The sequence below is a fragment of the Pongo pygmaeus genome, chromosome 14 (genome assembly GCF_028885625.2).
Source record: "Pongo pygmaeus isolate AG05252 chromosome 14, NHGRI_mPonPyg2-v2.0_pri, whole genome shotgun sequence".
NCBI classification, from domain to species: domain Eukaryota; kingdom Metazoa; phylum Chordata; class Mammalia; order Primates; family Hominidae; genus Pongo; species Pongo pygmaeus.
In genome coordinates, this window is record NC_072387.2 from 103050429 (window position 1) to 103076951 (window position 26523).

Here is a 26523-nt window from a genome sequence, read left to right on the forward strand (position 1 = left end):
TGATTTCTGATCCAAGGCTATGGAATATTTGAAATAAAAAAAGGGGACATTGTTGAGTCTAGAACCAAATCTTTAAAAATAAAGAACTACCAGTCTGTAATGCGTGCCTTTAGAAAAAAGTCAAACAGAAATTAGGCAACTAGTTAGAGCCGTGACTGTGCTCTGCCACCCATGATCTCCAGTATATGACTATTTCCACTCTGGCTTTGTGTTTCAGTAGGTCAGGGACACATATTAAGAGCAACAATTGGAACTGCGTTCTCCTTTACCTCCATAAAAATACAGCTTAATAACATGTTAATGACTTAAAATTACCCTGTCTTTCTAGATTGTTTATTGATGTCATTTCAGATCGGTATAAAGGATGTGAAGTGAATAAGAAAATAGGTACGTTTCTTTTTCTTTTTTTCCCCCTTTCTACCGACTAGGAAGAGATCCAGTCCAGGTTTTGCCTTTGACTCGGCCTGTGAATTTCGGCTGTGCAATGTGTAGCACGTTTCTTTCTCCCCCCTCCTTTCTCCTTCCCTCCTGCCTCCAATGTCTGTCTCCAGGATTTCTCTCTTCCTATTTCAGGAGGACTCTCACAGGCTCCCACAGCCTGTGTTAAGCTGAGGTTTCCCCTAGATCTCGTATATCCCCAACACATACCTCCACGCACACACATCCCCAAGAACCTCTCGCTCACACCAACAGACACAAGCGCGCACACACACTCGCTCTCGCTTGTCCATCTCCCTCCCGGGGGAGCCGGCGCGCGTTCCCACCTTCGCCGCACACTCCGGCGAGCCGAGTCCGCAGCGCTCCAGGATTCTGCGGCTCGGAACTCGGATTGCAGCTCTGAACCCCCATGGTGGTTTTTTAAACACTTCTTTTCCTTCTCTTCCTCGTTTTGACTGCACCGTTTCCATCTAGGGGCCAGAGGAGCAAGGCAGCAGCCTTCCCAGCCAGCCCTTGTTGGCTTGCCATCCTCCATCTGGCTTATAAAAGTTTGCTGAGCGCAGTCCAGAGGGCTGCGCTGCTCGTCCCCTCGGCTGGCGGAAGGGGGTGACGCTGGGCAGCGGCGAGGAGCGCGCCGCTGCCTCTGGCGGGCTTTCGGCTTGAGGGGCAAGGTGAAGAGCGCACCGGCCGTGGGGTTTACCGAGCTGGATTTGTATGTTGCACCATGCCTTCTTGGATCGGGGCTGTGATTCTTCCCCTCTTGGGGCTGCTGCTGTCCCTCCCCGCCGGGGCGGATGTGAAGGCTCGGAGCTGCGGAGAGGTCCGCCAGGCGTACGGTGCCAAGGGATTCAGCCTGGCGGACATCCCCTACCAGGAGATCGCAGGTAAGCGCGGGCGCGCTGCAGGGCAGGCTGCAGCCCTCGGCTGCCGCACGTCCCCCTGGCCGCCCGGCGCCCCCTTCCTTCCCCCTGTTGCTGAGTTGGTGCTCACTTTCTGCCACCGCTCTACGGGACTCCGCGTCTCCGTGCTGGGCGGCGGATGCTCCTGCGGCTTCTTCGGCGGGGGAAGGTGTGCGTCTCCGCCGCCTCATTGTGTGCACACGCGGGAGCACCCTGGCTCCCGCCTGTCGCTGCTCTCGCGCCCTTCTACCGCTTGGTTGATGGCTCAGGCCCGGCTGGCCAGGGAGCCCGGGTCACTCCGGGGCGGCTGCGAGGCGCAGACGGAGAGCCGAGCCGGGCGCTCACTCCGCGCTCTGGTTCGGGCAAACTTGGAAGAACTGCGACCGCAGTTTGCCCAGCGCCACAGTCTGAGTGGCGCCTTCTCCACTCCCGCCCTTGCGCCGGCAGGGGCGGTGGAGAGACGCGGAGGGCTCCCCCAGCCCCTCTCTCCCCTATCCCTGTCCTCCGGGGGACAGAGCGCCCGGCGCCTGGGCCAGGGGCGGGCAAGGCTGGGAGGGACCCTTGTCGGGGACCTGGCCTCCGGACGCCGGGATTTCAAGGCTGGTTTGGGGACTTCACGGGCTGCCTGTTTCAGATGTGGGGCGGGCTTTCCCATTACAGTTGCTCAGTGCTTCCCCAGTCGCTGTTGGCCACTCAGGGCTCGGGGACACCCTGCCACCCGGTCCGGAGCCGGCCTCGTCTACCAGCGAGCAGCCAACTTCAGCGGGTGGCTCAGCTGGGGATTCGGGTCCGGGTTCGGGGGCCCCGTGTCCCCCGCATGCCCGGCCACTGGCATTGCTCCACCAAGAGCTTGAGAGCGCCCACCCTTTCTCTCGGCGCCTGTGTGTGTAGCACTTGGTCTCCGACAACTTGCGCGGCAGTCTGGGTGCTTGTTTTCCGGCTCTTAGCTCCAACCGAATCCGAGCTTCTCTGGGGCTCTGTGAATGAAACGTGTCGGGGAGAGATAATCCTTTGGCTGCTAAAGAACAGAACTGAGAGAGGCCGAGAGAGGCCAGGAGATGCTGCGAGGGCGCGGGCTGCTCAAACCGGGCAGCTGAAGTCCTTAGTGACCTCAGATCGTCAAGTCAAAACGCTCAATTTCCATCAGCCTCTCTGCTTTTTGCCAAATAACTGGTGGATGGATGAAAAGCATTTTGCAGATATCTTAGAACATCACAGTTTCGATACGTTTGAGGAATTACTATTTTCTTATGATTTTCAAGCTGTAGAAGTGAGGGTTTTTACTTACACTGAAATGAACACATTAAATAAATTTGAGCATTGCCAAAGAGGGAAAAAAGAGAGGCGCAAATTACCACGCTCATTATATAGAAGGAGCTTTTTCAGTTCAGAGCCAGACATTCCCTTTGCTGAGTCTAAGTTAGAATCTGTGGTGAATTATAAGACTACTTTTCTATCCTTGTTACTTCTTCCTTCTTTTCCAGAACTCCTTAATTTGTTAATCAATGAATAGAAAGTGACTGTCCCCACAGCTCCTTAAGTTTCTTAACTCTCCTTCTCCTTTGTCTACTGTTATTTCATTCTTTTTAATTAATTAATAAGGATCAGCTTCGCTTTTTTTCCCTCCCCAAATCTCAGGGAATTCAACTTTTTAAAAGGTTTATAGTATGGATCACTTCTTCTAGGAACTTTTTCTCCTTTAATCTGGGCTTTTTCAAACGGTATCTTTTAAGCACACAGATATTTCCCAACATGATTTCAGATGCGATATCTCAAAGAAGAAAATAGTTAGGTATTTTTAAATTGCTTCGGTATTCTTTAGCGGATAATGGGACTCTCAGGAGACTAGAGTTCATCCTCAGCATCAGGCACATCTCTTTAATATCAAAGTGAAGATTTTCAGTGTAAAACAATTTCTGTAGTTACCATGAATGTTTGTTGAGAACATTCCCAGGGGTTCATGTGAATTCTTCGGTGGATATTTAACTAAAGAGGTTTTTGTTTTTGTTTTTGGTTTCCTCCCCACCTTTTTACAATTACAGTGTTTGCTTATTAGCTATGAATTCCTAAAATGTGTGCACTTTTTTTTTTTTTAAACTCACCTACTTTCCATGAGTAAGGGCATACTGTTAACTTTGCTTTAAGCCTTGTGTCCTTTGATGCTGGTAGACGTAATCAAGATGCAGGTCACCACAGGGTCAGAGGCACATTTAATAGGAAAATAATGAATTGAAAGATAATTGTGTTTTTTAAGGATATACTTGTTTTTTCAAAATCAACTTTACTTAATGCTACCTATTGCTGTTTTAATAATCACTTAGGAAATATACCCTGTTGTTACATGAATACACTCTATCTCTCCTCCCTAGTTCTTGATACTGTTTACATTTAATTATCTAGTGTAAGTGGTTATCTTTTCTTAAACTCTTTTTTATCCTTTGCCTTGATTGGGCATCTAATGGTTTACTTGAAGAATTTCATGTGTCTTCAATCTGCTAGGGCACATAAATTTAAAAGAATTGCTGTTCAGACTTCAGATTCATGACAGCTGTTTCTAATTGAAAGCTATTTGCAGGTAGCTTGCTTAGTGAAATAACTTGAGAAGTAATAAGGACATTATGTTTCATCATGACATTATCAAAGTTTTACTCAGAACTCACAATTGTGAAATAGTGTTGCCCTTTTCTATTCTAGGGTAGAATAGAAACCCAACAGATGAGGAAGTATCACAGGTAATATATAAAGTTATGCTTTCAGAGAATGCTTGGGAAGGAGGCGGCCTTCAAGGGGCAGTTTGCACCATCAGTCTTCACTCAGCACTGATTTTAAACCATCGCAAGGAGATCAGATAGACTCTATTTATCCTTGTTTGAAAAACTTCCAAAGGAGTAGACTCTTGATCCCCTTTCAGCAATCCATTCTAATATTTAGCAATTCTTGTGGTATAGAAATGTTTCCAGATATCTAGCCAAAAGCCTTCACAATGTGCTTGCTTATTTTTTCTTGTTCTATCTTCTGGGAAGATATTGAGCAGTGAATCATCAGGTTCTTTGTTAGGACAGTTATTCTGATCAAAGGTCAGTGTGAAACATTCTAGTCTTTCCTCATTCATCAGAATTATGACCTAAGTTTCCAATCCTCCTCGTGTTGGTGGTTCTAAACTTCTAAAGGAACTCTACCACTGAAAATAGCACGTGCTTAAAACTCTGGGAAATTCAGAGAATGTTGTTTCAGGCTTACTCTGCCACTGTTTTATGCCTTGAGTCTTGCTAGGATCATTAATTATAACACTTCGTAGTTAACAGTGACTTATTGGCCTACATGGTCATGTTTTCATTACTTATGTAATGTGACATTATTTAACAATCCCTTATATAGAATTTATTATGTGGCCATCACCTACTTAAAAATTATTACCTTTATAATATCACCTTACTGAATTCTTCCAATAACTTAGTAGATACTACACATTAACCCCATTTTATAGATAAAAAGGCTGTGTGACAGGAACTTTAATTAACTTACCTAAGGGTGACTCAACTAGTAAGTAATGAGGCTGCAGTTCAAACCCAGGCACTCTGACTCCAGGGTCTATACACCTAACTTGGCTCACTGCCTTACAGTATTAAACATTCACCATTTATTTTGAATGAATGCATGCAAAATCTATTATTTCCTCATTTCATATATATATATATATATATATATATATATATAGTCTGGTATTATTAATCACTATATGCGTATATGTATCCCTTCCAGTTGTGCATGCTAAATACGTTTCTATTTTGTTCCAACGTCTCTAATTCTCAATATCACTTTGACTTTGGATTTTGTATTCTCAGGAATTGGCCATGCTACCAACATTAAATAGTTCATGCATTTATGCATTTTTCTGAACATTTTCTGTTAAGATATAGTTACATAAAACACAGAAACTAAAGTACATGTCTTGGTTTCTTTCAGTATACTAGGCCTATTGAGATATTGGGTTAGTCCAACAAAGCTCATGATGGAAAGTTATTCATGGTGCTAGAGGGAGTAAGAACATTTATCTCCACAGATTAGAAAAAAAAATGTAACTAGCTCTGTTTTCAATATTTATTTTGCAACTTTTTCTGTCCCAGGTATTTTGAGAGTTGGGTTACAGCTGGATATTAAAAAAGCACTAAACTCTTCATCTATTTGATATTAATTTATCAAGTATTTATCTAAAAATATATAGTTTAAAAAGATTATTTGCTTGCTTCAAAATACATAATGTTTCCTTTTCACTGACCTTTGCCCAGTGGGCGTTTCCTTTCTCTGGAAACCTTTCTGTCTGCTCCCCCAGCAAACCAACTAATTTAATACATTTACAATTTACACAACTTTTTTTTTTTTCCAGTTTCCATGGAGATATCACATTAACTTAAATGGAAAACAGTGTTTGGTAACTCTTACTCTTTAAAGCCACAGTAAATATCGCAGTTTGAGATAAATTGTTTAATTTCTGTTTATCTGCCTGGTTCAAATATTTCTTATTTCTTTGCCCCCTATTTAGTTAGCTGATTTCTTTAAAAGTTTTTGGAAGGACAGTGTAAGTCACAAATGAGTGAGGTGAACTTCATTTTTTTTTTTTTTTTTTTAATGATTCTACAAGTCACTAGATTTCTAAAAGAATCACATTAATTCCAGGTGTCAAAGCAATCTAAAGGTTGGGCTATTAGAAGTGCCACTTGTTAAATTCTTGATTTGGGAATTAATTTTAGAGTGATTGTGAGTTATCTTAGCTGATTTAATTAGAGGATAATATGTCATCATTGGGAACAAGAGTTCATTTGAGTTGACTGATATACTTTTTTACATAAAATATCTTTCAACTGCATTGTATCTTAATAATAGCTTGTGACTAGAAATATAGGCCACTGTCAAAATTGATTTAAAATGTACAGCATTATGTTCTTTAAGTATTATGGCATAAAGATTGTGCCATAAATTATGTAAGAAAGTGACTAGTGTTCTTTTAAAATTATGGATGAAATTTATGAACACTTATAAAACACAAAATTATTGAGTAGTTTTAACCTAAAATGACCTAACTTCAATCACTAGTTTTGTATAGAAATATGAGTTTAGGGTAAACATTATAATAAAATAATTGCTTTAAAAATGATTTTAATCTTTTGATCTTATATTGAAACCCACAAAAATAACAGTATAAGAACAACCTTTACCCCCACTTAATTCACGTCTTTCAAATTACTTCTAGAAAGGCCAGTAAGGTGATTTAGATTTATCTTGCCAGTATAAACAGCGATTTAATATTCTTTTAAACTTGGTGCTTATATTTCTTTACAGACTAAATTCTGCTATGTTAAATTCTTGAGCTGGTACATAATTTAACTTTAAATATTTTCATAGATCTCTCCAGTATTATTCAGTTTTCAATGATATATATAGTACAGTTTGAAAGTACTATTGACTCCCTGGGATCATATATTTGTAATAAAGGGTTTCATAGTGGTGAGACTTGGGTAAATATTTTAAAATTCTAATAATCCTGGATGAAAATATCTAAGAATTTTTAATAACCTTGGATGAAAATTATGTTTTAAATGAATATGCCAGTTAGTAACCAAAAAAAAAAAAGCAAAATTTGGTTTCACATTTTCACATTATTCAGGTTATTGGGTATTTTAATAACCCATTCTCTCTTTCTTCTAGGCATTTTTTCTTCATGCAATGAGTATTTATTATGGGTAAGTCATTGTACCAGGTTCTGGGGGCAGAGCCCCAGGGAATTTGAATCCCAGCAGGGAAGCAGAAATTAAGGACACCATTCACAATTAATTAATTGCGACTGAGATAAATGCATAGCACTAAGGATACGTGGTACTGTGAAAGCATTTTATAGGAGCATTTGATCAAATCAGAGTCAGAATAATGGGATCTGAAGCATGGGTGCCCTTCAGTAAGGAAGCAGGAGTATGGAACGGGCACAAATTTCCTGTGTGATGAGAATACCCTGCAAACGTGAGGAGGGTTCCAGTCCCTGGGGAGAGTGGTCGGTGAGTGGGGAGAGGGGTGTGGGAGAGACTGGAGAAGAGGGCCCAAAGGTCAGGTTAATGACTTACATAGATAGAAAGTATCCAAAGGTAACCCCTGCATCTTGGCCCTAAGTTGTTCCCTTTTTCACAGCAGACCTGAACCTTTAGCTAAAAAGCTCAGTAGTGCTAAAGTCAAGTTTTTACACATCCAGTCGTTTCAAATATAGCACAAAGAAGCAGGTTTTTAACCATTTAGAGCATGTTTGCCTTGTGCATTCTGTAAAACTGTACCTGTCTGCTAGCCATATATAAGACAACCCTGGGGTGATCAAAGACTCCTAGCTGCTGCAGACCTTAGGAGCTCTCTGGCCCTGAGGCTGTCTACCCTGTTGCTGATGACATTGCCTGGGTCATAATGCCCTTCTCCCCTGGGAGTTCCTTGACCTTCTGCCCTTTTGGGTGGTGGCCCGTTTGTTAGCCCTGCAAGGTCTCATGCTGTGAGGGACTTTCCTTCACATGCAACCTAAGTGTCTTCCAAATTAAGCTCACTGTGTGCTACTGCCACCTGGGGGTCATGTCATCCTCCCCCACCCCCATCAGCCCTGACATCCCTCAAACCCACTACAGTGACTTTGATCTTTAGCCTGAGTCCCTTAAGAAGCTGTTGAATAAGTGTTTTAATCAGGATTGGATATAGTTTTGAAGTATTACATTGGTTGCTCTATAGAGAAAGGATTGAGGGGAAAAAAACAGATACAGGAAAAGGAGGAGAGGCTAGCTAGGACTAGAGTGGTGACCATGGAAATAGAAAGGATTCAAGAAATACTTAGTAGGTGAAATGGATCAAAGTTACTTATTTAGCATCTACTATGTGACTGACAATGAATAAGGACTGGGTTGTGTGTTTGTGTATGTGTGTGTGTGGGAGAGAGAGAGAGAGAGTGAGAGAGAGAGAGAAAGGGAAGGAAGAGAGAGAGAGAATTAAGAGAGAAGTAAGTGTCCCAGAAATGTTAATTGAATTACCATGGTAATAAAAATACTTTAGCATAGTTCTCGTGTGCTTCATAATGGAGACAAAACTCAATATCATTAAACCAGCAGAAGCCTATTAACAGTATCAGTGTCACTGAGAGAAAGAGATTTCTCAAATAGGATCAGATGAATTGCTAACTCTCAAAAGTGTAGAAATATCAAAATACATGTAATCAGCTACATTCACGATGAAATTTAAGTCACAGTACTTTCTGTTCTGTCAGTGAAAAAAAAAAAACTTCAAATTTTTTACCCTAATGGAGAATTAATCAAATTGTACCATCATTTCCATCAGTAATGATATTTGGTACTTAAACTACTGACACAGCATTGTTTTAATCTAAGTACCAAATATCATTACTGATTATAATAACAACAATGAGAGGTTGAAGCAGAAAGGAGGAGGCAAAATTTAATTGGAGCCTTGAAGGACAAGTAGCATTTGACAAAGGGCCGTGAAAGAAGGAGGCAGTTACGGAGTAATTAAATATGTGAGCAAAGTAGGGTGTGCGGAGGAGAGCACAGAAATGAATCTGATATTGAATAGATAGGGTGGGATTGGATTTTTGGAGGGCCTTGAAAATTCTAGGCTTTATATGACAGAAAGTAGGTCATCATCTCAGGTTCTTGGCAGAGAGGTGACATGACGAAAGTATTGTTTTGGATTAGGCAAGCAGTATCACAGGATGGATTAGAGAAGAGATCATTAAAGGCCCCGGGTGAGGGAAGAAGGACAGCCAGGAGACACTTAAATTTTAGAGGCTTAGGCAGGAGATTGCCAAGGTCTCAGAGGAGGATGAGAGGAGTGAAGAAGGGGTGAATAAGGCCATGAGAGAAGGAAGAAACAAGATTAAAAGGGAAAATTTTTAAAAATTAAAAACTTCACTCTGCTACTTAGAAATTCCAATAAAAGAGTTTAGAGGATGAGCTGTTGAAACTCTCAACTCAAGTACTCTGTGTCAGTTAAGATACTTTTGGCAGCAGGTCACAGAAATTCCTGACTCAACTGGCTTACACAGTCAGGGAAAGCCGTTATTTTACATAACAAGAAGTCCCAGTGCAGAGCTCTTGCAGGAGTGAGAAAGCTGTAAGCTTGCAGTATCAACAGGGTGCCAGGTTCTCTGTCTTTTGGCTCTCAGATCCTTATTCCACCAGATCACCTCCAAATAAACACAAGATGATGGCTAGAGTTCCAGGAGCTAAGGCCTCATGACAATGCCTAGAGGCACAGAAAGGAATGATTTCTTCCCACATGTCTCTTCCTTGACGAGGCAGACAACTCTCAACAGTCCCCCAGCAGAGATGCCCACCCTTCTCATTTCAGAATTGCCTCCTATGCCTATACCTAGAAGGGAAGGCAAAAGGATATGGTCTTTCAGCTGGACCCTCAGATGGGAGCTGATGATCATAGCATGGCTTAGCTAATCTTCATTATCTTTTTTTGGTTATTCTTTCAAATTTCAATAGCTTTAGGAGTACAAGTGGTTGTTGGTTACATGGATGAATTATATAGTAGTGAATTCTGAGCTTTTAGTGTACCTGTCACCCAAATAGTGTTCATTATACCCAAGAGCAAATTTTTCATCCCTCACCCTCTTCCCACCCTCCCTACTTCTTAGTCTCCAGTGTCTATTATAACAGGGATCCCCAACCCCCAGGCCATGGACTGGTAATGGTGTGTGGCCTGTTAGTGACTGGGCCATACAGCAGGAGGTAACAGTAGGCAAGTGAACATCACTGCCTGCCCTCTGCCTCCTGTCGAATCAGCAGTGGCATTAGCTTTTCTTAGGAGCATGAACTCTGTCGTGAACTGCTCATGCGAGGGATGTAGGTTGCGTGCTCATTATGAGAATCTAATGCCTGATGGTCTGAGGTGAAACAGTTTCATATCCAAACCATCCCCACCAATCCATGGAAAAACTGTCTTTTATGAAACCAGTCCCTGGTGCCAAAAAGGTTGGGGACTGCTGCATTATACCACTCTGTGTGCCCCTGTGTATGCATACTTATCTCTCACTTATTAGTGAAAACATGGTATTTGGTTTTCTGTTCCTGGGTCACTTCATTTAGGATAATGGCCTCCAATTCCATCCAAGTTACTGCAAAAGACATGATTTCGTTTTTTTTCGGGCTGAGTAGTATTCCATAGTCTATATATTCCAAATTCTTTTTATCCGCTTACTGTTTCATGGGTACTTAGGTAGAATTCCCTGTTTGCAATTGTGAGTTGTGTTGTGATAAATATATGAGTGCAGTTGTCTTTTTGATAAAATGACTTCTCTTCCTTTGACTAGATAAACCCAATAGTGGGATTGCTGGATTGAATGGTAGATCTACTTTTAGTCCTTTGAGAAATTTCCATGCTGTTTTCTGTAGAAGTTGGACTAATTTACATTCCCACCAACAGTATATAAGCATTCCCTCTTCACCACATCTACATCAACATCTATTGTTTTTTGATTTTTTAAATAATGGCCATTCTGACTAGGATAAGGTGGTATCTCATAGTAGTTTTAATTTTCACTTGCATGATAATTAGTAATGTTAAGCATTTTTTTCACGTTTTTGCCCATTCGCGTGTCTTCTTTTGAAAAATATCTCTTCATGTCATTTACACACTTTTTAATGTGATTATTCATTTTATTCTTGCTGATTTGAGATCCTTGTAGATTATAGATATTAGTCCTTTGTCAGATGCATAGTTTGCAAATCTTTCCTTTCATTCTGTAGTTTGTTTACTCTTTTGATTATTTCCTTTGCTATGCAGAAGCTTGCTAGATTAATTAAGTCCAACTTATATATTTTTGTTTTTATTTCATTTGCTTTTGGAGTCTTAGTCATAAATTATTTGCCTAGGCCAGTGTCCAGAAGAGTTTTTCTTAGGTTTCATTCTAGAATTTTAATGGTTTCAGGTCTTACAATTAAGTCTTTAATTTATCTTAAGTTATTTTTTCATATGGTGAGAGATAGGGATCCAGTTTTATTCTTGTGCATGTGACTAGACAGTTTTCTCAGGACCATTTATTGAATAGGGTGTACTTACCCCAGTGTATGTTTTTGTCTGCTTTGTCAAAGATTCATTGGTTGTAGGGATTAGGCTTTATTTCTGGGTTCTCTATTCTGTTCTATTTGTCTATGTGTCTATTTTTACACTATTACCATGCTATTTGGGCTTCTATAGCATTGTAGTATAATTTGAAGTTGGGTGATGTGATGCCTTCAGCTTTGTTCTTTTTGCTTAGGATTGCTTTGGCTACTCGGGCTCCTTGTGGTTCCATATGAATTTTGGGATTGCTTTTTCTAACTCTGTGAAAAATTATATTGGTAAATTGATAGAAATTGCATTGAGTCTGTAGAATACTTTTGGCAATATGGTCATTTTCACAATATTGATTCTTCCAATCCATAAGCATGGGGTGTTTTTCCATTTGTTTGTGTGATCTACAGTTTTTCCTCAGTGTTTTGTAGTTCTCCTTGTAGAGATCTCTCACATCCTTGGTTAAATATATTCCTTATACTTTAAAATAAAAATTTTATTGTTTTGCAGCTATTGTAAATGGGATGGAATTCTTGATTTGATTCTAAGCTTGGTCATTATTGGTATTTAGCAGTGCTACTGATTTGCATGGGTTGGCCTTGTAACCTGAGATATTACTGAGTTCATTTACCAAATCCAGTAGTCTTTTGGAGGAGTCTTTAGGGTTTTTTTAGGTACAGGAACATATCATTGGCAAACAGACATAGTTTGACTTCCTCTTTTCTAATTGGAATGCCTTTTATTTCTTTCTTTTGCATAATTGCTCTGGCTAGGACTTCCAGTATATGTTCAATAGAAGTAGTGAAAGTGGGCATCCTTGTCTTGTTCCACTTCTTAAGGGAAATGTTCTTATGAGGGGATGCTTTCAACTTTTCTCCCTTCAGTATGATGTTCACTGTGGGTGCGTCATATATGGCTTTTATTATTTTGAAGTATGCTCCTTCTATGCCTTGTTTCTTGAGGGTTTTTATCATGAAGTGATGCTGAATTTTATTAAGTGCTTTTTCTTCATATACTGAAATGACCATACAGCTTTTGTTATTAATTCTGTTTATGTGGTGAATTACATTTGTTGACTTGCATATGTTGAACCATCCTTGCATTCCTGAAATGAAGCTTAGTTGATCCTGGCAAATTATCTTTTTGTTGTGCTATAGTATTTGGTTTACTATGTTTCGTTGAGGATTTTTGCATCTGTGTTCATCAGAGATCTCAGTCCACAGTTTTATTTTTTTGTTGTGTCTTTCCTGACTTGGGTATCAGGGTGATACTGGCTTCATAGGATGAGTTAGGGAGGATTCCTCCTTCTCAATCTTTTGAAATAGTTTTAATAGGATTGGTATCACTTCTTTTAATGTCTGGTCACATTCAGCATGAATCTAGCTGGTCCTGGGCTTCATTTTGTTGGAAAATTTTTTTAATTACTGATTTGATTTCACTACTTGTTATTTGTCTCTTCAGGATTTCTGTTTCTTCCTGATTCAAGCTTGGGGGTTTTATGTTTCCAGAAATTTATTCATTTCCTCTAGATTTTCCATTTTGTATGCTTAGAGATGTTCATAGAACATCAGATCTATGAAAATGGAGACATTACAACTGATACCACAGAAATACAAAAGATCATCTCAGATCATTTTTTGTATTTCTGTGGTATCAGTTGTAATGTCTCCATTTTTATTTCTGATTGAGCTTATTTGAATCTTCTCTATTGTTTTCCTGGTTAACCTAGCTAGTGATTTATCAATTTTATCTTTTCAAAGAACCAACTTTTCATTTCATTGATCTTTGTATTGTTTTTTTCAGTTTCAGTTTTGCTTAGTTCTGCTCTGATCTTTGTTATTTCTTTTCTGCTACCTTTGGGTTTGGTTTTTCTTGTTTTTCTAGCTCCTTGAGGTGTGACATTGGTTGTCAATTTGTGATCTTTTTGTCTTTTTTGATGTAGGCATTTAGTGCTATAAGCTTTCCTCTTAGTACTGCTTTTACAGTATCCCAGAGATTTTGATAACTTGTGTCACTGTCATCATTCATTTTGAAAAAATTCTTAATTTTAATATTGATTTTGTCATTGACCTAAAAATCATTCAGGAGCAGATAATTTAATTTCCATATATTTGTGTAGTTTTGGGAGTCCCTCTTGGAATTGATTTTTAGGTTTATTCTGCTGTAGTCTGAGAAGATGCCTGATATGATTTTGATTTTTAAAAATTTATTGGAACTTGTTTTGTGGCCTATTGTATGATCTGTCTTGGAAACTATTCCATGTGCTTATGACAAGAATGTATATTCTCTAGTTTGGTGTAGAATGTTCTGTAAGCCTCTGTTAGGTCCATTTGTCCTAGAATCCAGTTTATGGCAAATGTTTCTTTGTTGACTTTCTGCCTCAATGATCTAGCTAGTGTTGTGTTGAAGTCCCCCACTATGATTGTATTGCTGTATTTCTCTTTTATTAAATCTAGTAGTATTTGTTTTACAAATCTGGAAGCTCTGGTGTTAGGTGTATGTTTATTTAAGGTTGTTATCTCTTCTTGTTGAGTTGACCAACTATCATTATATAATGACCGTCTATGTCTTTTTATTATTTATTTATTTATTTACTTCTGTTGATTTAATGTCTGATTTATCTGATATAAGAATGACCAGTGCTGCTCATTTTTGGATGCCATTTGTGTGGAATATTTTGTTCCACCCCTTTACCTTGAGTCTGTAAGAATCTTCACAAGTTAAGTGGGTCTCCTGAAGGCAACACATACTTAGGTTGTGCTTTTTAAATTAAATCCACTAATCTATCTTTTAAGTGGGGCATTTAGATAATTTATATTCCAAGTTAATAGTAATATGTTAAATACTCTTCCAGTCATCATGTTGATTGCTACCTAGTTGTTTTGTATTCTCCATCATGTTACTATTTTATAAGCAGTGAGTTTTATATTTTGAATGTTTTTTATACTGGTGCATATAGAACTTTCATTCTGATGTTTTGAATTCCTTTGAGCATTTCTTATAGGTCCAGTCTAGTGGTGACAGATTCTCTCCGAGTTTGCTTTACTGGGAGAGACCTTATTTCTCCCTCATTTATGAAACTAAGTTTTGCACCATACGAAATTCTTGGTGACCGTTACTCTGTTTAAGAAGACTAAATATAGAATTCCAATCCCCTCTGGCTTGTGAGTTTTTTGCTGAGAAGTCTGCCATTAGTCTGACAGATTTTCCTTTAAAAGTTTTGATGCCTTTGTCTCACTATTGTTAGAATTATTTCTTTCATGTTGACTTTAGATAACCTGATGATTACATAGCTTACTGATATTCTTTTTGCAATGAATCTCCCAGGAGTTCTTTGAGCCTCTTGTGTCTGGATGTTTAAATCTCTATCAAGCAGAGAAGTTCGCCTCAAATATTCCCTCAAATAGGTTTTCCAAACTTTTTACTTTTTCTTCTTCTCCTTCAGGAATACCTATGATTGTAGGGTTTGGATGTTGTAGAGAATCCCATATTTGTTGGAGACTGTATTCATTTCTTTTGATTCTTTTTTCTTTTTTTTTTTTTGTTTGATTGGGTAAACCCAAAAGCCTTATATCCAAGCTCTGAAATTATTTCTTTTGCTTGGTCTAGTCTCTTGGTAAAACTTTTCATTGCATTTTGTAACTCCCTAAATGAGTCTTTCATTTCCAGAAGTTCTGTTTTTTGTTTGTTTGTTTGTTTGGTTTGGTTTTGATTTTTTGATTTTTTAAAATCTATCTCCTTGGAAAATTTTCATTTATATCTTGAGTTGTTTTCTTGATTTCTTTATGTTGGTTTCGACTTCCTCTTGGATCTCATTCAGACACTTTATGATAAGTATTTTGAATTCTTTATCTGGTATTTCCAAGATTTCATTTTGGTTTAGATTTATTGCTAAAGAGTTAATGAGATCTTTTGGGGGCATTGCAAAACTCTGCTTTTCATATTGCCAGAATTATTTTTCTGCTTCCTTCTCATCTGGATAGAATGTTTCTTCTTCTTATTTTTGAATTGAGTTTTGACTGCACTGGTTTTTTTTTTTTTTTTTTTCTCTCTTTGAGGGTGTAACTATAATGTGTATAGTTTATGATTCCCTAGCTTTGGCTCTGGGTAATTTCAGTTGCAAAGACCCTGTGTGAGTTCCTTGGTTATAGAGAATTTTGTCTGATGGCTTTCTTAGGTCCTGCTTATAGTAACAATGTAGCGGGTATGTGAATAGGGTCACTGTCTCCTGTGGTGCTGGAATGGCAGAGGTCTCATGAAGCTTATTTTATTCCTCTTGATGTGTACTTTTTTCCCCAGTATTTTTTTCACTGGGTTGAACAATTTAGGCTTCAGTTTAATTAGAGGTGTCCATGGGTAAGAATTGGCTATGGCTGAGGTAGGTGGGTATATGCAATACCACAATGGTGGGCACACATCCCAGCCCTGATGGATGTAGCCTGGGGAGTTCCCATGAAATGCACTGAGGTCTTCATAGGTGAAAGGGAGGGTGCTACCTCAGCTCTACTACAAGCCTGGCAAAAAACAACCCAACTCCCTATCATGCTTCTGTCCCAGTGTTCTGGATATTCAGATTAGACGAGCATCTTTCCATCTTCAGGAATGCTGACATTTTGTGTAGAGAGGGAGCAGGGCTCTACTCCTCTTGCAAGCCTGACCCCAGAGGACACACATCCTGTGGAGACACAGTCACCCCAAAATGCTCTAGAAAGACCATCTACAGATGCTCCCAAGCCAAGCTCCTACAGGAGACATCCTGGCTGTGTCTGCAGCAGTGGGTGAGGGGGAGAAGTCCCCTCTATGTCCCTTCATGAGTACTGGGGCTGCTCGACCGCTGGGGAAGAATTGCAGTCTTCCCACTGAGCTGAGCACTGTGCCTATCCCTCTGCTGAAAGAGTTGCAGCTGCTCCTAGCCTACAAGCAGCAAGTTCACGGACACAGAAAAGCCTGCACTCTGTTTCTTTTGTCCCACAAGGTGCTCCCTTGGTATGGTGCACTCCCCCTTCCCCTAGGTATGACAATCCCTGGGGGCCAGACCACTGTGAATCCTGCTGTTCCTCTGGGTCTAGCCACCATGTGGGGTTGCCACAATCCAGGTTGGTACTGAGGCATGTCTGCAAGGGATCCTGTGATATGAAGACAAAAGGGTTGAAAGTCCCTGAGCAGAACAGAGTCTCGCAATGGATGCACACTCAGTATGCACACTCAGTATGGCACCTGCTACTACAGGTTGGGACCAGGGGGAACAGGAAGGGACCCTGTTTGAGATGGTAGCCCAATGTAATGCCCTCGAGAAGTCCCCAGATCGCAGCCCGCTCCAGTACTTGGGCTCATGGTGGCAAAAAAGCTCTCCTTGAGTTTGGGTACCAGCAGTCTGCTGCAAGGGCTAGAGAGGCCAAGAGCATTCCCACCTACCCTTTCCACAGAATACTAAGTCTCTCTTGATTTGATCTCTGCAAGCTTCTTGGTTCCTTAATTTTTGTGTATGCTGTAGATTCTTCCAATGAACTTTCCAATGGGCTCCAACAATCTCCCCTTAACACTCCATTTAGGCTATGGTTATTCACATTCACCTGTAATTCGTTTTTTTTGTTGTTGTTTTGTTCTGAAGGGAATTGTTCACCCATGTCTCTAGTCAGCCACCTAGAAAAGCCCTCTGATCCCTCAGGCCATGGACTGGTCTACAGGACTTGCAGTAGCTTGGGCTTTGCTCTTAGCTTCAGAGGCAAGTGATATGGTTGGAGCTGGACCAGGCTGACCTGTCCTCTCCAGTCTCCCAGTGGCAGGTGCGAGCACCAGCTCTGATGGGGGTGGCAGGGGAGTGGTGTGGGCTCTGTAGGTCTGTCTTGGTCTGTTCAGGATTTCTAAATAAGGCTATTTGATGTGGTTTGGTGGCTTTCTCACTTGCCAGCTGTAGCATCAGTGTACCGGGCATGTGAACGGGCTCAAGGCCTCCTGGGTAGCTGGGGTGGTGTGGACAATGGTGTTAGCTGAGGTCAAAGAAGAGTTTTCTCCTTCACAAGCACTGTGTTATTGTGTCAGAAGATGTTGTAATGGGCTGTGCTGGGTGAAGTCGGGCCAGGAGGTAGCGCTTGTAGGACAGAACCAGCTGCTGGGGTGGCCATGGGATGCTTGGCCTGTGTTATTCAGGGGAAGCACTCAGATGTCGCTAGTGATGGGCAGGGCCGTGGAACTCCTAAAAGGCCCTGTCTGTGTTCTGCTGCCAAGGTGGGTGGAGGGGAAAAGCTGGGTGGGGGCTGGGTCAGGCAGTCCTGTGCTTTGGCTCCCTAAGTGTGAGTGCAAGCAGGGACCCTGATGGGAGTCAGTGGGAAATTCCCTGGCCACTGGGGTAATGTTTCAGAAAGGAATGGAACCACTTTCACTGCATAAAAGAGTCCACGCTGGGAGCCGGGCAGCAGGTGGCAGTGAGACCCACCCAGCTCCCATGCCTTTGACAGGGCAGATCTCACACCCACAGACTTCTGCTGGCAGAAAGCTGCAAGGGCTGGCTGGGTCCCACAGTGCAAGACTGCCACACACTGCAAGACTTCCCACCCAAGACAGAAACCGCAGCTCTTAGGCCACACACCCCTTCTAGTTCAGCCCACGAAGCAGGGGCACCTGGCTCCTGTGCCCATGCCAGAAGCATGCTTTATGCTTAAGATTAGGTTGCAAATCTCGCTTGGGAGCTTCTTTCAGCCTGTGGCCATCTCCTGAGTTAGCTAGCAGATTTCCACGTGGGCGTCTGTGAGTTGGATTAGGAGTGTCTTCCTTCTGCCCCTCCTGGCGCCTGGGAGGGCATGCAAAGCACTTCTCCATGCTGCTCCTTCTCCCCACTACTCCCCAAATCAGCTCTAGCACCCGGTAGGGTTAAGGAGCTCCCCCATGGCCTGGATTAAGCGGCTCCCCAATGGGAATGTGCATGAAGGAGACAGTCTCTCCCCCTTTCACACTCCGAAGACTGCAGTTTTCTGCCTGACTCACAGTGCAGGCTGCTGCCTACTGCTCCTTTCACAGTATCCAAAGTTTCTTTCACTTTTTCTCTTGAGTTCCTCTGTTCCTTCTTAGATAAAAGTGCACAGCGTGAATCTCTACATACTATTTTGCTCTTTTCAAAAGGGTGAGGCACACTAACAAAGCCTCTAATCTGCCATCTTCAAAAAAAATCCTCGTAATCTTAATAAGAATCCCAAGAAATTGAGTAGTAATTGAGAAATTGAGAGAAACTGCCGAGGCTGTCTGAATTAATGAGGTATTTGGCATTGTCACTTTAGTCCAGTATTTCTCAACCCTGGCCAGTGATGAACTGATTAGGTATTAACAACTGCCTGGGTGTGGAGGGGACACTGATTCATAGCATTTGGTAAGTTTTGTGGTATAAATATTCTCACCATGAACAATTTCAAGCTACCAACAGTTTAACAGCCAGTTCGCAAAATTCCTTAAAATGAAACAGTTTTCTAGGCTGTAATGTGGGTCACTGAAAATTATCTGTACTTGAGCACCATTATTCAATTTTGGATACTCTGATTTAATTGATTTGGGAAAGGGCACAGTCATTCCTTCTTCTTTCCTTCCTTCCTTCATTCTTTCTCTCCCTTCATAGTTTCCTAATTTCGACGCGCTCCCAGGATTGAGAATGAGTGATGTAGAGCAGTGAGCTTCCTAAACTTTACTATGCGCCAGAATCACTGAAAGGCTTGCAAAACACGAATGACTGGGCTCCACTTCCCAGAGTTTCTGATTCAGTAGTAGTTCTGGCCTGGAGTCTGTAATTTGCATTTCTAACAAGTTCTCAGGTGATGCTGATGTTGTTGGGTCAGGTATCATACTTTGAGTCTCTGGGGCTCATACTCTGGTTGCCGTTCATTGTGGTTATAAATACAGATTTCTTTCAGAGTGGACAGTCACCTTTTGGATAATGGTTTTTGTATTGTTTTTTACATTGGTTGTGGGTGAGCATCTCCACCCACAAAGTGTGTTACTGCTACAAGTTGTACTACTGATCTCCCTGCGTACTTTAAAAAGTTTACATGAAGTTCCCTTAGGAGATCCCTAATTCTTTAAAGAGATGTTTATATCAGTGAACTGATTTTAGAAGACAGAATTTTTGAGATTGCTTTTAGATAATCCTACAAGCTATATTAAAAATCACCAAAAACAAATTAAGATTTATCTTTGACCTCTGTTTTCTGTTTGCCTAACAAATGTTTTTGAAGAGTTTAGGATTGCTATTTTGAAAATGGGAACTTGTAATTCTAAAGTACTAACAATCTGAAAATGCAGGATTGCTGGACACTCCTATGAGGTGATCCATTATTAGCTTCTCCTTCAGCTATATTTGCCTTGAACTTGGGAATCTTAGTTTACTGTTACTTTTACATTATCAAGTGCTAATGTGTGAAAGGATTTTATTATGCTTTTACTACTCATTTCAGGATATGGTATCTTATTCAATATTCTTTCACAGACTTGGGGATATTAGATACCAGGTCAAGCATTATGTTAAAAGCTTAGGCCAATCTTTTTATATGACCGCAATAAAGAATATATTCATTTCACTTATATTACCACATGGCCCTCATAAAAGGTCAGTTTCAATTGAATATAAAATACTTCACAAATGGCAAATCATATGTCATCAACAACACACCTATTATGAATAATCTATTTTCAATGACCACCTTCCCCTCTTTAAAATATCACTTGGAAATGTCTTGGAATCACTAAGAGGTCTTCATTATGTATTTTGTGCAAAAGACATAAAAATTATATATTTTTCTGTTTTAGTCAACAAAATATGTATGGAGTAATCACACTTAAATTTCAGTTAAAACAAGTTAGTTACATCAGATATTCAGAGCAAAAAACATGAAATTATATTTTTTCCATTTTGTTGTTAACACAAAATTTAACTAATTAACTGAATCAGTTACTCAGCCTGGGCTATTGATGATGAGATAATATTATAAGAAGTTATATGTATGCACATAAGCTGGTTGCTATGATTTAGGAGTGGCTATTCTTACTCAGAACAAGCTTAGCAGTGTATACAAAGGTTTTCAGTATAACAAAGGGTTGACTATATATAGAAATATAGGTTAGAATGAGCTTAATTCTATGTGATAACCAAGGTTGATTTTTACAACTGGAATAACAATTTCCTAGAACAGAAGAACCTATAACATATTTTAAAATGAATTTCAACCTTTCTAACCATGATTTTAAAAAGTACAATCTTGACAAAACTGCTTAGTCCCCTAAAGGACGTATTTTCAAAAGTATTATCTTATCTTTGAAAAAAAAAAAGTCTAAAAATGTTCTGTACTTTAAAAGGCCCAGAAACAGTGTTTTTTTTTTTTTTTTTTTTTTTAAATGAGCCTCTGTCACAATTACTATAATCAGGAAAAATGGAATACAAATAAGCAAGAGCAGGCTTTTTCCCAGTACGACACTTCCTACAGCTATCTTCATTCAGGGTGACAATTTCTATTTTAACCTATTTAAGTATAAGAGAGGACCAGTGTCCTAAGCCATAAGCCTGAAGGTTCCTGGAAGTACTGAGCTGCTCATTACCTCCCAGGCACTGCTGGGAGCCGCTGCCTAAAACTTCTGGAAGGTGCCACGGATGCCCAGAAGGAGGCTCTGCTGCACAGCGCCAGCCTGTAGGTGCACCACCTTCAACCGCATTTCAGCCTGGTTACTGTGGAATTGATTTTCACGGCTCATGACAGAAGCTGTTTTCAGCCCATGAAAAGGAGGTGGCTGGAGCTGATACTCCTAACACAAACAGCCAATTGCTCTATGGCTTTCATAGCATTCGAGGTCTGTTACCTTAAGGTTCTAATGGCCTTTTAACAGTGTTTCCAGCTGAGCAGCAGATGTAAAGGATACTGAACATTGAAAGCACTGTTCTTTTTTTCCCCTCCCTGAAAGAATCATTGTTTACAGACATTGTACCAACACCATATCCTAGGACCTATTCACTGGCATGTTAGATTTGAAAAACTGAAACAAATTTCAGATAAATAGAAAGTATTATCAGTGCCATAAACCTACCACCTTACTGAGCTGTCTGTCCTATATTACCACCCATCAGGAACTGAGATCACTGAGGACGTATTTTCACCATTAATAGGGGCCTCCATTTGGTAATATCACATCAGGGAAAATAATTAATGGAACCTGTGAAACCTCTAAAACTTCTTATACTTTAAATTGATTGATTTTAATCCTAAAAATTGCTGTGTATTTCTGAAAACAACATATTTAACATTTAGAATTGTATTCTTTCTGCCTTTGGCTTCCCTTTCTGTTGTTCTGAGTGTTAGTTTTGTCCTCTGTTGGTAAGGGTTGTGCAATGTTTGCCTTATAGGCAGCTATGGGCTTCCTGCATAGGGAACATGAAGGCCTTTAAAAGGTTTGGTCTGTTGAAAGAGGTTGGCATTTCAGTCTTGTCGACTTTTGGGAAAAAAATGTTAAACATAACTGAAGAGCCCTTGTCAAATTGGAGGTTTTTCCATTTTAAAAACTAGAGAAATAGTATGTCTTTTGATTTCACTTTGGTCCAAGCAGCGCCTCATATTTCCACTTTCCAGTGGTAACTAGCAGAGGTAAGAGAAAAACAGCCATGCGGGTGAGTCATCATTCCTCACTCCAGGAAATGGCTCATTTTACAAGCTTTCGGAAGGACCTTTGGGAAGTTGTGAGCTGCCACCATTTTTGAATTGAAAATATACACATGTTGCAACTCTGATGTAAAAGGCATATAGTTCCCTTTTCCTCCACTTTTTGGTTTCTCCTTCTCCTTCTCTTCTTGCTCATATAACCTGTCTAGTTTTCCTCAGGAGCTCCCACTTGATGGGTAACAGGAAAAAACATTTTAGTCTGATCTAGTTGAAAATGTAGTCTGATCAGTTTTGCCTTTCTAGGTGACAGTCAGTCAAGTGGGATACTTGCTGTGGTGCAGTGGCTTTCACTCCTGGCTCCTCTACTTAGCCTTTTCTGAACCTCTCTGTGCCTTGATTTTTCCATCCGTAAACAGGGGTAATAGCAGTTCCTATCTCTCATCACTGGGATTGTACTAAAGGAATGAACATTTCTAAAGCTCTTAGAATAGTATTTGACAAGTATGAAAGGCTGTACGCAGGATTGTCAATTAACACAGAGTAGAGGAGAAAATAAATCTCTTAGATTGGGGAGTGATAAAGGAGTGACTCTTTCTCATGAAAGAAAACTGAGGGTCCTAGGGCTCTGCCCATTTCCAGGGCCCTGCTGCCTGCATATCTGGAGGTGATATACTTTGTGATCTGCTCTTATTCAAGTTGGGAAGGACCAGGTAACTAGTCCCCTTTCCTTCAATATTCACCCTCACATTGGCCTTTCTGGGCATGAAGGCCTCCTGAGTCACTGGCTTGTCACTTAACTGGCCTCTGGCCCATCTCCAGCCTTGATCACTTGGCGTGGGGGGACCATGACAAGCCTCTGGTTTGCAACTCCGCTGCTTTCTGAGTTCTTCCCAGGAGGGCTCTAGGGATTGCTGAGCCAGACCAGTGCTACCCAGGTGAGGTGTGTAGCTCTCCCTCTGAGTACTCTGTGCCCCAAAGTTGACCCTAAAGTTGGTCCAGGTAGCCCACCAGGCAATCTCTTTACAGAATCCTAAGCAGAATTTGGGCCCCAAATCCTGCTTCCCTTTGGCTTCCCAGCATTGAGGCAAAGCTCAGAGAGAAACTGGGTGTATTCGTTTGTTTTCACACTGCTGATAAAGACATATCCAAGACTGGGCAATTTACAAAAGAAAGAGGTGTAATGGACTCACAGTTCCACATGGCTGGGGAGGCCTCACAATCATGGTGGAGGGTGAAAGACATGTCTCACATGGCAGCAGACAAGAGAAGAGAAGTTTCCTCTTATAAAACCATCAGATCTTGTGAGACTTATTCACTACCACAAAACAGTATGAAGGAAACCACCCCCATGATTCAGTTATCTCCCACTGGGTCCCTCTACAACCTGAGGGAATGATGGGAGCTACAATTCAAGATGAGATTTGGGTGGGGACATAGCCAAGCCATATCACTGGGTGACTTGGCAAACCATTACTGTTCTTCCATCTCTTTCCTTTGCACAGACCCCTTGGGCAGGGATGGGTTTACTATCTCTTTCTCTTTCTGGCTGGAATTCAGGCCCTTCTGCCACATTTAGAGACTTCTGTCTACTAAAGAGATGATGTAACAGACCCTCATGCCCTTAGAGGTGGAAACCTATGAGGAAATAAATGATTTAAGGAGCAAACAGAATGAAATCTGTTTTTAAAGTATTTGTAAAACATTATACCCATTACATAAACAATATGAAAACTTCCAAAGAATCTCTTGAGCATCAAGTAAATTGGAAATAATATGAACTCTTTATTTACATAGGAATCTTTGGGATTCCTTGCAGATACTACTAGATAGAAGAAAAAGGACTTAATTCCTTGTCTCATGCTTGCAAATTGGTTAAAGTTTTCTTACCTTTTTCAACTGTAGTTTCCTATCTATACAGAGAGAAGTCTCAAGATAAATGTTAGTTCTCCTTTTCCCCATTCCTTCATGACACGTGGTGATAAGAAATCTTCCTATTCCTTGTTCAGCAGAGGGGAGAAAATGTAGGCTGTAATCCCCACTCTAGACTTAGTCATTTTAATTTCTTTTTATGATGAGCTCTGAAGAGAGAAGCTCTAATAGAACTTTAAAAGGTGATCTTGAAATGCTGTTAAATGTCAAACAGCAAATCTTTAAAAAACATTTACTTTCTTTTTTTGGTCTTCTAGTTGGAAATGGCACTGAAACATCTCTCTCATCTCATTTTTCACAGGTTTCTGTTTGTTGTTTTTACCATCAGGAGAATGATCTGTTTGATAAGTTGCTTTGATTATTTCGATTTGTTGAAACCAGTGGTTCTCAAACTTGAATGTGCACCAGAATCATCCAGAAGACTTATTCAAACCTAAACAGGTAGGCCCCACCCTGAGAGTTTTTGATTCAGTAGATCTGAGATGGAGCCCAAATTGTGTTTCTAACAAGCTCCCAGGAAATGCAGGTACTGGTGTTCCCTGGACCACACTTTGAGAACCACTGTCTTAAAATTTAAGCCTTCAACTATCAGCAGTTCCCTTTTTTTTTTTTTTTTTTTTTTATGTTTTTTTCCCCAGGGGTTTGAGAATATATTTCAAACATGGGTTGACATTCATAACTCAAACTATTTTTCTAACTTACATCTAGGCATTTGTCTTCTAGAAATTTCCATCTGATAAAAGGTTTTTCCAATACACTTACTTTTCTTCCTGACTAATTTGATTTGTGCACACTCGTGACAATGCTGATATCTTCTCTACTTTTATCCACCAAGTAAAATCCAACCCTGCTGAAAGTTCTCTTCAAACTCCCTTCAAAATCCCGTTTAAATTCATTTGCCCTAAGCCTCTTGGTTCTTGTTTTCACCTTTGCCAAGCTTGTATAGTGTTTGTCTCTTTATTAGGTAACTAATCCACTTCTACTCTTATATTTTCTTGTATCATTTAAAATGAGGGACTTAGTTTTTGTTTCTCAAATTGCCTCTAAGATGTCAGAGGTCATTCTAACACATGTTTTTATTCCCTGGAGCACAGTGCTTGAACACAGTAGGTACTCAATAAATAATTAAATACTCCTTGGTTGGAAATATAAAGGAATTTTTTTAACTTTGCTTTTGTTTTGTTTTCTTGCCAGGCAGGCCTTCCAGACAACTTTCAGTAAGATCAAAATTAAACGGTGTAATGTGGAGACACCCTTATATTTTCTTTGAAAGATTGCAGCTGATAAGCTATATTAGCTTAAGCCAGTGGAAATAAGTTTGCAAAAGTATAGGCCAGCAGAGTTTATTGTGTGGAACATGCGTTTTGTTGCCTTTATATTATTTTAAAGCATAACATTTCTCCCAATGAGGCTCTGTTTTATATAGGTATATGTCTATCAAAATGTTTTTTCAGAACGTGGCATATTTTAGCTATCACTGACAGCAATTTTCAAATACCTGAAAAGATTAGAGAAGTTAAACATAAAGAGTACTTTAAATGGCAATGACATTTCCTGGGAGATAAAGAAGTTGATATAGACGAAAGTTAGTTTAAAAAGTCAGGCCTAGGGATAAAGCAATCAAATTGCACTCTCTTTTGAATGATCTATTTATGATGGAGGCTTTGAATAATAAATTGTGCTTCTGGAATGTACATAGAAACCACTTGTAATTTTGTGAATTCCATTTTAAGCTGTTGCCTACTTAGGCTGTCTTACCTGTATCAGTGCAGGTGAGAAACAATTTATTTTTAATCACTTGACTAAAAGAATAGCACCCACATTTTCCCTGCCCTTAAGGTACACATAGAGCGTTGAAGATTGACGTACAGGTGATTAATTTCAGTATGATGTGGGGAGTGGAGGGATGAACGTGCTGGGAGCCTAAAGGAGAACAGATGAAGGTAACCATGGCTGGGAGGTGGGGGGATGAGAAGAAAAACCGAGTGCTCTGATACAGTATTAATAGTTCTTTCATATAAATGGATGAACCCTAATTATATAGTTAATATGGAGGCTAAATTCCTCTGTTCAATAGAAGATCACGCCCTATGAACCCCCTGAGAAATGTCAGCTCTGGTTTTACAAAGCTGCATTCATTGATCTTTGTTCAAGTAAATGGAACTTGCATCTGTCCTTAGGAAATGGTATATAACTACCAAGGGAGAGATTTAACGTAAAATTAATATACTTCCCATAGTTCGAATAAAATTTCTAGAGAAATATTAGGAAAATAATCCCATTTATCACATAGGATTATCCCTGCTACAGATGTGGGTTTAAATGGTGATCATTCCACCACTTCATATACCAACATTCCTTTAGCAAAAATTAGTATATGATTGTGCTGTGTATTTTAAGTATTAGGCATGGTGGCCCATGCCTATAATTTAAGCACTTTGGGAGGCCAAGGTTGAAGGATCGCTTGAGGCCAGGAGTTTGAGACTGGCTTGGGCAACATGGTAAGACCCTGTCTCTACAAAAAACAAAAT

The 26523-nt window shown here is 40.2% G+C and overlaps 1 protein-coding gene across 1 annotated transcript in view; it reads left to right on the forward strand.

Annotated features, from left to right (window-relative positions):
* The first annotated feature begins 515 nt into the window (after window positions 1–515).
* The window catches only part of GPC6 (glypican 6), a 1194386-nt gene continuing 1168378 nt past the window's right edge, over window positions 516–26523 (forward strand). Inside the window, exon 1 of the mRNA XM_054445853.2 lies at window positions 516–1322. Coding sequence (XP_054301828.1) covers window positions 1163–1322 — 160 coding nt within the window. The 5' untranslated portion in view covers window positions 516–1162. The remainder of the gene's footprint in view (window positions 1323–26523) is intronic.